At 37.4% G+C, this 15,106-nt stretch overlaps 1 protein-coding gene across 2 annotated transcripts in view; it reads left to right on the plus strand.

Moving 5' to 3' along the window:
* Nucleotides 1–15,106, plus strand: part of LOC126094961 (AP-5 complex subunit beta-1-like) — a 147,877-nt gene that overhangs the window by 1,160 nt on the left and 131,611 nt on the right. For both annotated transcript variants that reach the window (XR_007521900.1, XM_049909616.1), the window contains exon 4: nt 13,164–13,307. Coding sequence is in view for 1 of the 2 variants with exons in the window: in XM_049909616.1 (XP_049765573.1) it covers nt 13,164–13,307 (144 nt within the window). In the remaining variant the exon portion in view is untranslated. The remainder of the gene's footprint in view (nt 1–13,163; nt 13,308–15,106) is intronic.

The following is a 15,106-nucleotide window of genomic DNA, read 5'->3' on the forward strand; positions in this document are numbered from 1 at the left end:
GTGTGGCCAATGAACATTTTGCTTTCATTTTTTCTATGGTAGTCATCAATTCTCTTGTTTCATCTATTTCCTTCAGGACCCCCTTGTTAGAAATTTTCTCTCTCGAGCTTATTTTCAGCATCCTTCCCCACGTCAGGTGGGAAAGTCTCCTTCTGATTGCCATGGTACACCTATTGTCTTAAGTGACAATGCTTCTTAAATTAGTAGTATGAGGTTGGATTGATTGTGTTCACACTGTGTGCAGGCAGAGGAGGAGCTGGCCACATTTTGCGAGCAGCTGAAGATGCTTTTTTCCATGTTGGGCTTATTCACCCAGTGAGTGGACAGGTGGCCAGTCCTTCAGCAGGGAACAAGGAGGCACACAAGGGAGAGGGATTTGCTAGTTATTGAGAGCTCAGATTTAGGTGCATTATTAAACCCGTTATGGAAATAGCATCCAGGGCAGATTGAAATCCAATGTGCATTCAGTAACTCAGTATGTCTGTCAACAGAGGGAAGTCGGGTGGGGGGGGGGGGCTCAGCAGGGATATGGAGGTAACCCTGCCCGCAGCTGTCAGGCATGTAGGGTGCAGTCTGCAAGTGGTGGCTCATGTCAGCACCAGTGATTGTTGCTTGGGTTCTGAGGCCATCCTCAGTCTGTAGGGGCAGCTGGTGGAAGTTGTGAAGGATGCTGGTTTCACACATCGGGAGCAAGCAGAGCTCACAATTTGCAGCTTCATTCCCAGAATCAATTTGGAGGGGGGGGGGGGGGACTTTAGTTTGGAACCAAGTAGAAGGTCTCTTTGGTTCTGTCACAGTTTTGGCTGCAGAGTTCTGGACCTGCATTGTGGGGTGGAAAACTGTAGGGCTCACCTGTCAATATGTAGAGAGCAAAATCAGACCAAGTACAAAGTAAAGACACTTTGACTGTAAAAATTTTATTAGTAAATTGTTGAAATATTTGTAATAAAAGTTCATGAATTGCCTTCCAGGAAAGTTGTTGCTGCAAATTATTTTCAGAACTGAGAACTGGTTGAAACCGAAAGTAGAAAGCTCTTGAAATGAGGCCTGCATGGTATATTGAAAAGACAGATGAGGCACCGTAAGTGGAGGAGTGTTCATTGGATTGGGCAAAAATATTTTATCTAATGAGTCTGACCATGGAGTTATTGGGACACGTCTAACATGTCTAGGTGAACTCAAGTCAATTATAGGATGTAATTCTTCAGGCTTTCCAAGCATTCTGTTGACATTTTGCGGTGTCAGGTGTTCTACTGGATGTCAGTGTCACCGATGCATAATGTTTTGATAACATGATGCTTTGGCTTCATCAGGTGCTACTAAAACTGCTAATCAAGTGGAACTGGTCCAGAGTTTATATCTACTGCTTTCCCATTCCGTAGTTGGTACTAGGTGTCTCGTCTGTGGTTCATTCCCCCTAGAATTGTCCTGAGACATCCGTTTTCGGTCCAGTGGACCCGGCCATTAGCTAGCACTCCTATTTTGTCCAGATTTGCTTGATTGTGGTCTGGCATTCTGTTCTCAGTACAGTGCTTCTGGGGTTCGTTCCCCTTTCCACATTCCATGATCTTTTTCTTGAGTTCTGTTGCAGTGCTGTTTTAGCAACTCCAGTGCAGGGTCTTGGTGTCCTGATTCATTGTCTGTGCCAGAACCATCATTTTTTTAATAGTTCATGTCATTAAGATACAGATAGTGCTCGGCAATGGCTGACATAGTTGTCTCTCTCAACTGGGTGTGCATCTCATGTTCTTTGCATCTGAAGACTATTGTCCTGGTTGTAGCATTGTATGGCATGTCACTTTGGCATGGAATATCATAAAACCCTGGTTTGTGAAAATCAAGGTCATCTTTCAGATTTCCAAGTAGCCCTCTTATTTTGGCATGGTATATGGAAAGAACACTTGATGTTATGCTTCTTGAAAATCCTGCTGTTCTTGGCAGAAATAGGTCCCACATGTGGTAGGTAAGCCACAGTCTTTACTTCATCTTGCTCTACTTCCCTACCATGCAGCAAAGTAGCTGGTTGAAAAGCCTTCTGAAAATGGTTGACTGTGTAACCATTTTTGGAGAAGATTGGACATAGGTGCTGTATTTCTGATGTGAAATTATTTTGGTGTCATAAGGTTAAAAGTGACAGTTTTAGTATCATTCAAAGAATGTCTACACTCAGTACCACAAAAATACACAAATTGTGTACCATTAGTTTGCAGGCAGTAAGGACAACCAATCTTGTGAAGTACATTTAAACACATTTTCCAAAAATTGTCTTGGGCAACAGGTTCGACAGCTGCACACAATGGACATGTTTCAGACCTTGCAGCTTTAGCACACATCAACAGCTAGAACACAAGTAAGTTGTGTTTTAATTGTTGATGTGTACTAAAATTGTGCTTGTGTAAGCTGGTGCAAAGACTGGTTATTTTTCATATAGGTCATTCACGTATTTTATCATTGAAAAATTCAGCCACTTTCTAGAATGGAGGACATATTATATTGCCAAAACTTGTAGCCAATAAAATAAATTCGGGATGATGGCATTTTTATATTTCTTACTGGTCTAGCTCTTTTCATCAGCACAAATACAACTTTTGAAATATGGGCTTGCAGTGAACCCTATCAGAGCTATGTGTAAATTTCATAATCTGCTATTAATCTTGTCCCAGAAAACTATTCCGTGAGCTGCAAGGGACTGTAAGTAACTTAACTAAACCATTCCAGCAGCATCTGAAGCATCCAGGGCAAAACATGCAGAACTGGAGTCACTGGGAGAGTTTAGTTGCATAGTCTTTCCAGTTTGTATTAGTCAACACGTATTCCTAAAAGTTTTGCGCATCATACCCTTTCTAACTCATTTCCACCCAGTACCAAATGAAGATTTTGGTTTCGATTCATCTTCAAATTCTATATAATCTATTTTCGTCGCATTAACAGTCAACCTGTTTTCATTCAACCATAAATATAAGGGCTTGATCTGTTGTTGTGGAGAGAGATACCTTAAGATCACTTACTATTGCATTAGTATCATCTGTAGAGAACATGGTCTTGCCTGGAGTTTCTGAGATTCGTATGTCATTTTTATAAATATGGAATAGATGGGTGCCTAACACACTCCTCTGGGAACACTTGTATAGACTTCCCTTGCATCTATTAGTATGAGCTGATGTGAGCTGCACAACCTGTGATAATATTTTACAAGTATGATTGAAACCACTTGTTTTCTATTCCTTTTTACCCTATTGCTTCCATCTTATCTAAAAGAATTCATGACTAACTGTATCGAAAGATCTAATTTAACTCCCACAATACTTTTGTTGTTACCTAAGTTTCTATTTCATTGATATAATCTGTAATTGGGGTAGTAAATGAAGCTTTGTCTGTTTGTACAGAGTTTATTTAAATATATAATAGCACATAACTCAATGGCAAATGATAGTGACACCCGCAGAGGCTTAAAAATGGAAACTAACATAAACCAAAAAAGCTGTGTTGCCACCTTAAAACAATGTAACATAATACCGTGTTAATTATCAGTGTTACAAAAACAAAATTACAAGATTTAAATACATCATAGCAAGACTAAACTTTTCATATTTTGTTTTATGTAGTCACTTTGTTAGAAAATCAGCTGGTTGCTCATTTGTGCTAATGTGCTTTAACACAACTTTCTTAGCAGATACTTTCTCCCTAACAAATAAAGTTTTGACATCTGTATGCTTAAGTTTATGATGGAACTGTCAGTTTTTGCAAATGCTTATTGCTGGCATATTATCTTCATACAGTACAACAGCTATAGAAAGAATAAAATGCAAACTACTGAGCCAACAGGCTTCACTAGTTGCCCTACTTGAGCTACAAATTCTGAAGCTGTTGATGACTAAAGACACTGTGGGTTGTTTCTTGGTTGCCCATGAAAGTCGAAAACCCCAAACTTTAAAAAGATAACCATCTGTGGACTTTCTCTCTATACTCCGACAGCAGCCTAATCAGAGTCAACATAACCGATTATAGTTTTGGCACACTTCTCATCCCTAGCATATAGCAGACTCAGTTTTAAGAGTTCCAATAATATAATGCATACATGTTTTAAAGCGTTCCATAAATCCAGGCTTTCACCCGATTTCTACCTGCTTAAAAAACTTATTGCTACAAAAATATCTGGTCTGGAACCTAATATGGCATGCATCAGTGACCATTTTAATTTTTTATGTCTTTTTCTCGATGTCTTCATTTTCAGATGTTTCTCTTTTTAACCTAATGTGAGCAAAATATTCCCCCATGGGAATTGCAACAGAATTACATTTAAACATTTCAAAAACCTTTAATACTTTCTCAAGATACACACTTTGTCAAGTAGTAACAGTTCCCCCTTTTAAATCCTGAACAGTTCATTCATTCTCAAATAGTTCCTAAGCAGTTCTTAAGCCTGCAGTTTAAAGTTATCACTTAATACAATCTTTAAATTGTCATTTTCACCCAGAGAAACTGAAGTTATCACCAAATTATCAATATAAACAGGTAAGTTTGATTTGTTCTTGTTTTGTGTCTTTCTATACAAGCAGTACCCAAAATCACCTCTTACAAATGCTAACCTAGTTATTATTGTGTGGAATTTAACATTGCAATTTTTGAGTGAGTCCTTTCTAAATTTACAAACTTTATCATTCATTATAATGCAATATCCAATAGGTAATTTAGCATAAAAATCTCCAGTTATCTTCCCATAAAGAAAAGCAGTGCAAACATCCAGCTGATCGATGGGAAAGTTATTCCCATTACAGAAAACCAGAAAAAGTCTCGCTGAAGTAAGATTTGGTACTGGACTGTACATTTATGAATATGCCAATCTTTATTTACGATAATAATAGGTGCTGAAGAATTGATTTAAAATTTGTGTCATGACTGGGACTTGAATCCGGGTGTCCTGCTTACTAGGTAGATGTGCTAGCCTTTACACCATTGTATCAGTATAGGTAACACAGCTGTACGAATTACCATAGTCCAATGCCCTCCCTAACATAAACTTCAGTTCATGCCTTCGGCCTATTTTCCTTTGCTGGAAACTTTAAATTACAAAACAAGCTTTATAAAAAATAACTTTCTCATCTCTCTTTCACCTAAAAACTCACTGTGTGTCAATAAAATTACATTCGTTTGCCTAACATTTATAATCCCATGTATCATTTTCTTCTAGGACTTGCAGTTCTCTTGCTATGGCATCTTTACAATTTTTAGCATCACTACAAGACATTGATTCAGTGTAGGTGCTGGGAGTCACCATCATTCACTGTTGTCAACAATCCCAACTCATAATTCTCCAAGTAATTTGGGCACTGAATATTCCTCATGGGTCTCAGTTTGTATGACCTCTCATCCTCATCATCTACTTTTTCCTCTGCATCCTCAAAAGAATCTTCTCTGTTTTCTCTTTCTTCACTGATTTCTTGCTCTTCTCTAAGCTGACTTCTCTTTTTTTCCACACCCTCAATCCCCATTTCTGCACCCCCCAATTCTGAAATTTTATCTATGACATCTTCATCACGACAGATAGTATCAGAGTCTGTTACAGCGACACCAATTTCCTTCTTCCTTTCAGAGCTTGTTGACAACAAGAAAACTACATATCAGTGCACCTCAGTTTCTTTGTAGAAGATTAAATATTTTTTACGCTTTCACATCATCATCGTAAATCATAAATAAATCTGTTTTGTTTTTGTGGTCTAGTTTCAATCTCTTTTCTTTGGGTACAAGGTTAGAGACATGAACAACAAATATTTTGAATCTTGTAATGGTAATCCTCTTACATGAAAGACTTCAAAAGGAGTTTTACCTCTCACAAGATTTGGACCAATTTTATTTATTACATAAGCTGCTATGTTATCTGCTTCAACCCATTAATTTTTGGGTATTACTGAAATTATTGAATAAGAAGCTTCAGCCATAGTGCACCTCTCTCTTTCAGCTCTTTTATTTTGCTCTGATGTGTGCAGTTCTTCTTTGATGAGTTATGTCATTTTCACTCAAAAATGGACCTAAATCAGTATTCACAAATTATTGTCAATTATTACTCCTTATAACTTTAATTTTTAGGCCAGTTTCTCTCTAAGCTTTTGCAATAAAGTTCTTGATCAAATCTTTAACCTGATCATTTTGTTTTGTAAAGAATACTTTGTGATAACCTGAATAGTCATCCTAAAAAAAAAAAAAAAAAAAAAAAAAAAAAAAATAATCGCGCTCCTCCAAGAAGTAAATATATTTCCACAGGTTTGCAGACGTTTGTATGAACCAATTCAAGAGAGGCTTTAGCTCTTGAGCTGATGGGGAAGGACAAGTGATTTGTTTACCTGCCAAACACGCTTTGCAAGTGACAAAGTCATTAACGAAGTCCACCCCTTTATGCAACAATAACTCGCTCATAAGCGTAATGCTGCGATGGCACAATCTTTTATGCTGAACACTCAAGTTCTCAACATTTTTAGACAAATTTATCGTACTTAAGTTCAGTAATTCACACACACTATCAATGTTGATCTATGAAAAGTCACTAGTGTCATACTGTCAACCGTGTAGTGCATTTTATCTCCACACTTCAAAGTAACTATTGATATTGCTCTGATTGTGTACTGTTTAAGGAAAACAATATACAATGCATGTTATTTACATGTTGGAATAATGCACGAACTTCACTTTTACTGTTCAAGAATTCACAGTGTTCCCTGTTTGACACTACACACATACCTCTGTACAATAAAATTCCTAGTGAAAACAGGTTGAATTGCGGTTCAGGCATTAAAAGCACTCCACTGACTATTGTTCTGATAAACTTAATGCTGTTCCAGGTGTACAGTTCCACAGTACCATGACCAATCACATCAACGAGTTTATCAACATCCACAGTTACTTACATTGAGCTTCACACATTGTCCATTTTCTTAAACAACTCACACTTATTGCAAATATGCTGACTACTCCCTGTATGCATGAACCAGTAATCTTCTAGGTCAGCTCCTTGACTCATACACATAAAGGCATTTACATCCTGAGACTTTTTGCCTGCTATGGACTTCAGCAGTCTGACTTCAAATGACCTCTTTTCTTACAGTAATTGTAGCTTCTCGTTTCCCTCTTCATTTTATTTTTACAGTCCTTTGAAAAATGGCCCTCTTTACCACAAGTGTAACAGGTAATTTTTTGCTGCCTGCTTACACTGGCCAAAGCTACCTTCCGTTAATCGAGCTGATAGGTTCTCTCTTCCTGAATGAGAACGGAAATGTTTATATCTCTCTGACAAGGACATCAACACCTTGGTTATTATCATTTTCTCTGAAAGTGGTTCACCCACTTGCTTCAAATTAATGTTGATATCCTCTATTTTTGACATAACTGTAACTATCGAGTCATCACCAAATTGAAGTGAGAAAACTTTTGCTGAAGTGGGTGAATGCTCACTGTGGACTCTTTCTCATACATTGTCCTCCGTTTAGCCCACATGCCAGCCGACATCGTATACGACAGTAGGTGATCTACATCAGCAATAAGTTCATATGCTTTTGCATCCTTTCCCACTCATGTTTTTTCTGCAGCTTCTTTCTTCTTCAGAGGCTTAAGGATACAGGGTACTTTTCCAGCTCAGTATTATGTAAAAATCAACACACATTTCTTTCAGGCACTTTTTATAATGTATATGTTTTACAGATTTTTTGTTGATATCAGGTAATGCAGCACACTTTCTAAACAAATTAGAGGTATTTCGAATATTTTTGAACCTGCTTAGGCTTATTAAAAAATTACAAAGAAATTGATGCATTTTTTTCCAAAGTGCTTCCTCAAATTGAGGTACCATTTAATCTAATGTTATACGTTTTTGCCAGATATGCATGACATGATGGCTGAGGTACTAGACCTATTTAATTCCACCTATTATCTATATTAAAAGGATAAAAAAAACATCACATCTTACTTTTTAATTTTTATAATTTTTTTCCTAATAAAAATGTTATTTTTTCTATAAATTAGTTGATTATGCAGTAAAGCTTAGGTCTACTACATGAGTATGGACTATTGCAAGTTACACAAAAAAATTAGAGCAATACTTTATAAACTTTAGGAAATATTTGTACCTGAATTCTGAAAAGTACAACTTGCAGGAAACTGCAAATGAAGATGTGAGTCCAATTAAACTGCGCCTCAAACATTTCTGCAGCATAGTATTCATCCTGCAGCATTTCTTCATCTTCAAGCTTCCTCTTGACATTCCTTTTAGCACTTATTGCTTCACTGGTAACTTGAAGAGTCAATCTTTCAGCTTCATGCACCTGTTGTCTGTCACATGCAAGCAATTGATCTTCCATATTAGAGCCACATTTAATGCCTAAATTTCTCAGGACTTCCAACCTTCCTATCACTCCATCATTGAAACATATCACTACATCTAGTACACCAAATTTTAATGTATTTAGTCCTACATAAACATTCTTGTGTTATCTTTCCCATATGCAATGGTTGAAACTTTCATTTGTATTCGGAGTGCCCCCATGAAGACATTTACTAAGTGGGATCAGGATCACTCAGGTCTCTAAAAATTGGTTTTATTTCATCATAGCATCCTCAACAACAGAATGCTTATGATATATTTGACCACTTCATTTTGCTTTTTGGTAACCACACCAAGAATCTGCTTCTTTAGAGCAAAGTCCGTGAACGGGGTGGTCATCTGTGGACAACTTATGAAAGTAAGTGGCCCATACAGCTTTTCTCATTGCTGTAACATCATTCTGAGGTGCAGTTCATCTAATGGCCAGTCCATAATAACTCTGAAGGAGGTTTATTTCAGTTTCTGTCAATCTGCCTCGGCCAGACAGAGATTTTCCATCAGATAGCAACTTTACTTTCATTTCTCTTCGTAGCTTCCTCAATCTAGCAGCCATCCTCTTTTGCACAAGTCCATAACACTCCAGTTTTGTTACCAAGGCATCACCATAAACATTGAACTCATTAATTTTATTGAAAGCTTTAGAGTCCCCATCACCTAGGTACTGCGTATATCTAGCATTATAAATGGACCCCAACCTTTGAAATATTTTTAGATTCCCATCACACTCCATACCTCCACCGTAACCATCATAATTTTTAGAACACTGATGTTCAATATGCCCCTCCAGTGTTGCCATGGCAGGTGTGGCAGTACTTAGATAAGAGCTCAACATCAACAACTTTTCCATTCTCCAGAGAAGTAACACTTACAACACCATTCAAGGAACAATGTCCTCGACATTGCCATGTCCCATCAACTGCAACAGCAATGTCCCTGGTTCCACTAATATTTACAGTTTCTTCTACTGCATGTTTCATAGATGCTTTAGACACAACTGTCAAGGCACCTAAAAGTATTTTTATGTTCTTACTGAACCTACTGGGAGGAGGAGGAGGAAGGTCCATCAAACCACAAAATGTTTGAGCAGTCTGTTTTTCGTTTTCCTATTGCACGCATTGCATACACTAACTTCAAATTCACATCATATGAATTATGCGCAATGTTCGAAGTCCTGTTCGAGGCAGATTTATTGCAGGATCTACACAGAACAACCAATTTTGACGCTAAACCCTTCCTGCTACTTTGTTGTTCAGTTATTTCCAGACAGCCTACACCATCACATTGTTTACATTTCGCCACTTCCTTCATCAGAGAAGATAAAATGCCCACATCAACAACAACAAATCCACTACAAATAGCGTTGTTGTTAACACAAAAATTTGAATCACCGGAGGCGTGCCATATGGGAGTTTCTTCCCTGAAGAACTGATACATAGATTACCTTCAACTGTGTGGCTTGCTTTGTTTGTGAACTGGTTACCATGGAATTTCCTTTTATTGAATTTCTTGATGCGTGGTATAGTTCATATTTATTGCACACTACAGGATATGTACTTCCACAAATATACGTAGCACTTGGGCAACAAACATTGAGTAACACACTGAGTAACAAACTGCTTTAGTGAAACAAAATAAATACTAGCAAAGATAATCATTTACAGACACTAGAAACGTGCACTGTTACCAACATATACAATGTATCATATGTATAATCACTAGAAACAGTTCACAGTTCTTTTCAAAATAATTCTGGTTTCTGTAACAAAAATAAATGAGGTGTGGCAGTTTACATGACCATAACTTTAAAATTTGGTGTATATAGGTCATTTTTCATTTGAAACCCTATAATGTATATATCAATATAATCAGGAAAGACTATAGAATTTAATAAAGTCATAAAAAAAATTCGAATTTTCCACCATTCATAAGTACCTTGTATCCTCAATAGCTTTGCCATTGACAGTGTCTAAAAAGCCTTTTCCACTGAATGTCACTTCCTTTTGGAATTTCCACAATGCTCAGACAACTTCAAGCACTGATGTGTAGACAGTTCGATCACACTGTGCCAGCACTATACTAATAACATCAAATTCGTTGTTGCTCATGATAATGCCAAGAAATTCTGCCACTACCTGAAAAACAGACTTATTCTTCTGCGCCTTTAACCTATAATCAGGAGCAGGAAATGGAGCTCGATAATAAGCCAGTTTGTACTGATTTTATGTAAATATATAATTTCTTGCAACTCGGTGGCATATAACAATGTCGCACAAGAGGCTTTAACTTCTACCTGTTCGAAAACCATGAGGATTATTATTCAGTAGACTGTGGTCATTTAATTAAGTACTTGGGAATTCATTCTTCATTAATCTCTTGATTACTTTACAGAATGCTGAGAGGAGTGGCAGGGATTGTTAATTTTCAACTTTATGCCTGTTATCACTCTTGAGTAAAGGAAGCACTTTTCCATTTATTGTCTATGACCAACTCACAGTCCATCCTGATTTGTGCGCACGGAGTTTTATTTTCATTCTTCAGTAGTTGATGAAATCTGCTCCCAGTGCTGGCTTAATAACATTTTCTACCACAAACCTTTGACTGTTACTTCACATTCACCATATGTTGTCTGCAGTGAAGTGGAGAGATGCACCCACTGATGCAGTTTCATTCCATCTGTACAATAGCATGCTTACGTCTGAACCTGTGTCGATAAGCTAGCACAGTTTACTTTTTATCCTTCACATACAAGTGGTGTGATAATGTCAACAAACATGCTTGATTTACAGCGTGTGTGCCCATCGACAAATTGTCATTGATATAATTGGGCCAATTTTAAATACTGTGTCTTGGTTAGTTTTGGTTATGTCATCAGCTGTGCTTCCAGGACTAACAGTGGCTCCTCCATTTATGAGCCGATGCTTTTGTGGGACAATGTTGTCTGCTGTGCCCACTGCAGACTGCTGATGACATATGGGAGTAGGCGTGGAGACATGCACCTTGTGGCCTGACTGCGAAAATGCCTGTGGTGCCAGCAAACAGAGTAAGGTTGTTTTCCTTCTGTTATTTGGCCATCTGTTTGGTTCTACCAGTGGAATGAGTGATTGTCTTCTTTATTTTGTCTGGTGCAGGATCGCTTGTTTGTCGCTGCTTCTGAAGTGTGTCCGTATGACATCAGACTCCAGAGCTATTCATGTTAGTTTGCTGCTCATGTCATATAGCAGCGGTGTAACTGACATCATTAATTGCTTGCATCACTACCTCTAAGTGTTTTCCTGTTCCATCATAGTGTGAATTTTGTCTGCTACTGATAATAACGGATTAATATCACTTTTATCGCACATCACCATGGCAGTTTTTACTGATAAGGCTAGCTGTGTCAGCCAAACATGTCGTAATATTACATCCGATTTTGCTTCTTCTTTAGTGATGTTTCTTAGGTGTCACCGGAATTGAGATTATGCTCTATCACCGATATGTTCACACTGGGATACCTGCAGCATACATTGGTCTACTGATTTACACATTTGGCTGACTAAGGTGTCCCTCAAATGGAGATATTGATATTGCAAGGGGGACTTTAATATAATGTCTGAAACCACTGTGACTGCTCAGGCATCTAAGCTGTTAACTGTCACTGCAAATTTTATGTGATATCTAGTAACAATGTTTTGCATGGTGCCATGTCTAACATTGCAAACCACATTTCTGACTTCTCTGATAAGTATTGTTTGTCATAAATACAGTCTGTCTCGTTGCTTGCAGGTATAAATTAATGCCGCTGTGTGTTGCACTTTGTGTTTGTAATTCACTAATCCACTTTTGCAGATCTCTTAGTTGTAAAACCAGCTTTGCCATTACAACCCAATAGAAGCCATAATGTGAAGTCACTATTTGATTTTATACATTGACTGGGGTTTCTGTATTCCTTTGTATTCTAGGGTTCACCAAGTTACAGGATTCTTCCATAATACAAGCAATAATAATTCAGTCATACACACAGAACCAAATAAACTAATATTATTCTTAAGATGATGAAAACATGCCATGACAGCGAAAAGTAAATGAGGAACTAAACACAAAACTAAAAACAAAAAAGTTATTATACTAATAATATCTTATGGAACTGAGTAAAGTTATGTTGGTAGACCAAAGAACAATGCATATGCTTTTAATCATTGTTCAAAGTCAATGCTTCCCATAGGTGGGTGGCAGGTTTATCCAGTTTCCTTTATTTTTTTATCATAAGAAAGCGTATAAATTAACATATGTATGTATGCCACCAAACAGACAAAAACCCATCTTCTGCATGTACAGATTATTACGCAAAGACAAAACTGCACAGGGCATTTGTGGAACAAATCCATACCCTACATATTTTTCTTAAAATTTTAATAATTTGATACACCAGCATAATTATCAAGTCTTTCCCATTCAAAGAAAAACATTTTCTGTTTGTTGCTTACAATGATGATTTGAGAACAGCATCTGTAAGACTGAAATTAGCACTACTAAAAGAGTCATTACATCAGCAAAACACATGAAACTCAGATGAACTACATATGATTATTGTGCAAGTGATTTTAATTGTCATGATTTTTTTTCAAAAGAAATAATTATATTAATAATGTCTTGTGGCATTTGTATCACCCTGGTTTTGAGTCACTCTTTCGGAAATTATGGTCTATACGCCAGGGAATTGCTCAAGCTCACATGTCATGATGGTCAACAGTTAATGTTTTGACATAACAATAACTTCCTTGTTTTAATTTAAAATGCAATTTTTCTGCTATAGTTTCAGGGCTCTGAAGTATTTGGACTATTCTCGGAAGTCCTCAATTTTTTAATGGTACTTGTGAAACAAGTGAATAATGTGAAAAACTCGCATGTGAGATCAGTTGCTGCCAATTGCCTTTTGGAACTGGAGTTGTGTTTTCCAGTAAGTAAACTGCCTTACATCTTTTATTAGACTGTGTGTTTACTGTTGCCATACATGTTTTTTAGATGTGTTACTCTTATCAATTTGTTTTCTCTATGCGATAAGTTATACAACAATACACAGTTCATTTGTTAATTAGTTTTGTTACCCTTCATAAAATGCTGATTATTATGCGGTGCTCACCCACAATCATCTTGGACACATGTGTTTGGCAAATCTGATTACTGTAATTCAAAAGGAGCAATGATGTATATAACTGCAATACCAGAAAGAAAAATGATGTTAATTACTCTGCATTAAGGTTATCTTTAGCACAGAAAGGGGTGCACAGTGGTGCTACGAGAATTTTTGTTCGTTTACTCAACGATATAAAGTGTCTGACAGACAACAAAGTAAAATCTGAAAACAAACTAAAGAAGTTTTTCCTTGAAACTTCCTGGCAGATTAAAACTGTGTGTCGACCGAGACTCGAACTCAGGACCTTTGCCTTTCGTGGGCAAGTGCTCTACCATCTGAGCTACCGAAGCACGACTCACGGCCGGTGTGGCTAAGCCATGTCTCCGCAGTATACTTTCTTTCAGGAGTGCTAGTTCTGCGAGGTTCGCAGCAGAGCTTCTGTAAAGTTTGGAAGGTAGGAGACGAGATACTGGCAGAAGTAAGGCTGTGAGGACCGGCCGTGAGTCGTGCTTCAGTAGCTCAGATGGTAGAGCACTTGCGCACGAAAGGCAAAGGTCCCAAGTTCGAGTCCCAGTCGACACACAGTTTTAATCTGCTAGGAAGTTTCATATCAGTGCACACTCCACTGCAGAGTGAAAATCTCATTCTGGAAGTTTTTCCTTGACAACTCCTCCTATTCTGCAGAATAATTTCTGTTATTGTAATGTGTAAAAGGTGGTCTGTAGGAATTACCAATTCACCTCTGTATTTTTGAGATGCAAGTGTAAAATGACCCTTTCCACATAATTTCAATTTATTGTATAAATTGATCCATGGAACATGAAATTAAATAACTAGCTTCAGCATAGACGGGTATGCTCAAGTATATCCTCCCTCTCTCCCCACATCCACCATTCCTACTCTTTACTCCTCCATTTCTAAGTCCCAAAATTGCAGCCCAAGGTGGGATTCTTGAGAATGGATCTTAAGCATTTACTGATATTCCCGAATATAAGGTGTGAACTTTTTTGAGTTTGTGCCTTAAAAACACTCAGGTGAATTGCTGAAATACATCCTCATTTGTCATGAGTGAATGTGATATTAATCCGTTGTATGTTGTTCAGTCAGTCCTCTTGATAGCTATTTATCCTGTTTAAATATGATAAGAATGCATCTCTGTGTGAAACTGTAAATTTTTGTACAAAGAAGAAGGTACTTTTCAGTTTTTACTTTGAGAGAAAACAAGTTGTTCCAACAACAAAATAATTTGTAAGTGCTGCTTTTCCATATGGGAACTGGATTTAACATTGTTTGCGGCTTGTAACACAACATATAGTGTGAACCACCGTCTTACCTGGGCTCTCACGGGGGAGCATAATGTCCTTGGATAGCATGATCAGAGAGTGGTTCAGGGATATCTTCTCATTATTTTTTAGCCCTTCCTGTTGCATGATTGTTTCGTGTATATATAAAGTAAGTGAAATTCTGTCAGAAGTTTAGATAGGGTATGGTGTTCTTCAGGTTAACATCGTAAGTTTATAACATTTCCGGTAGTTATTAACAGCATAATGTCCCATCATTAATAAGCCATTGAGGCCAATCTCTCATTTTTATTTGCACCTACAAAATAAATAAATAAATAA

The sequence above is a fragment of the Schistocerca cancellata genome, chromosome 8, assembly GCF_023864275.1.
Source record: "Schistocerca cancellata isolate TAMUIC-IGC-003103 chromosome 8, iqSchCanc2.1, whole genome shotgun sequence".
Lineage (NCBI taxonomy): Eukaryota > Metazoa > Arthropoda > Insecta > Orthoptera > Acrididae > Schistocerca > Schistocerca cancellata.